The following is a 758-nucleotide window of genomic DNA, read 5'->3' as shown; positions in this document are numbered from 1 at the left end:
TTCTATCATCTCACCGGAATTTTCCTACTCTTATTAACTTCCCCAGTTAATGGGTGGCGTCCATGGCCCAACCAAAAGCCCAACACCACCGATTTATTGTACAGCCCATCCAAAAAGTATGAAGGCTCATCGGACTTAATCCGGTTAAAATACCACATGGGCCCTGTTCTCACTGCCAACATCACCATTTACCCCATTTGGTACGGCCGATGGGGCAAATCTCAGAAAAGAATTATCCGGGAGTTCATCAACTCAATCTCCGCTGTCGATTCCAAGCCGCCGTCAGTTTCCGGTTGGTGGAAAACAGTCCAACGTTACACCGACCAAACCGGAGCCAACATCTCCGGTAATGTACGCATCGGAGCTGAAAAAAGCGACCGGTTTTACTCTCATGGTAAATCGTTAACCCGTTTATCAATTCAGTCTGTGATAAAATCTGCCGTCACTGCAGCCAGTACAACTCTCCCTTTACCGATAAATTCCAAAAGCGGTGTGTATTTACTACTCACATCTGATGATGTGTATGTTGAAAATTTCTGCCAAGATGTTTGTGGATTTCACTATTTCACTTTCCCTTCAATTGTGGGTTACACTTTACCATACGCATGGGTAGGTAACTCCGGCAAACTATGTCCAGGTGTTTGTGCATACCCGTTTTCCGTACCCGATTACATGGGTCGTGGTTTCAAAGCTGTGAAATCGCCGAATAATGATGTGGGTGTTGACGGAATGATTAGTGTGATTGCTCATGAAATTGC

At 45.1% G+C, this 758-nt stretch overlaps 1 protein-coding gene across 1 annotated transcript; it reads left to right on the top strand.

Moving 5' to 3' along the window:
• Positions 1–6: 6 nt before the first annotated feature.
• LOC102591456 (protein EXORDIUM-like 3) lies at positions 7–754 on the top strand (the record flags this gene model as incomplete). Its single annotated transcript, XM_006368072.1, has 1 exon — positions 7–754. A coding segment is annotated over exon 1 (598 nt), but the record flags the coding sequence as incomplete, so codon positions are not given.
• Positions 755–758: the final 4 nt, after the last annotated feature.

The sequence above is a fragment of the Solanum tuberosum genome, unplaced genomic scaffold (genome assembly GCF_000226075.1).
Source record: "Solanum tuberosum cultivar DM 1-3 516 R44 unplaced genomic scaffold, SolTub_3.0 contig02513, whole genome shotgun sequence".
Lineage (NCBI taxonomy): Eukaryota > Viridiplantae > Streptophyta > Magnoliopsida > Solanales > Solanaceae > Solanum > Solanum tuberosum.
The sequence above is the reverse complement of the archived record's forward strand: the minus strand, read 5'-3'. Positions and strand labels throughout refer to the sequence as shown.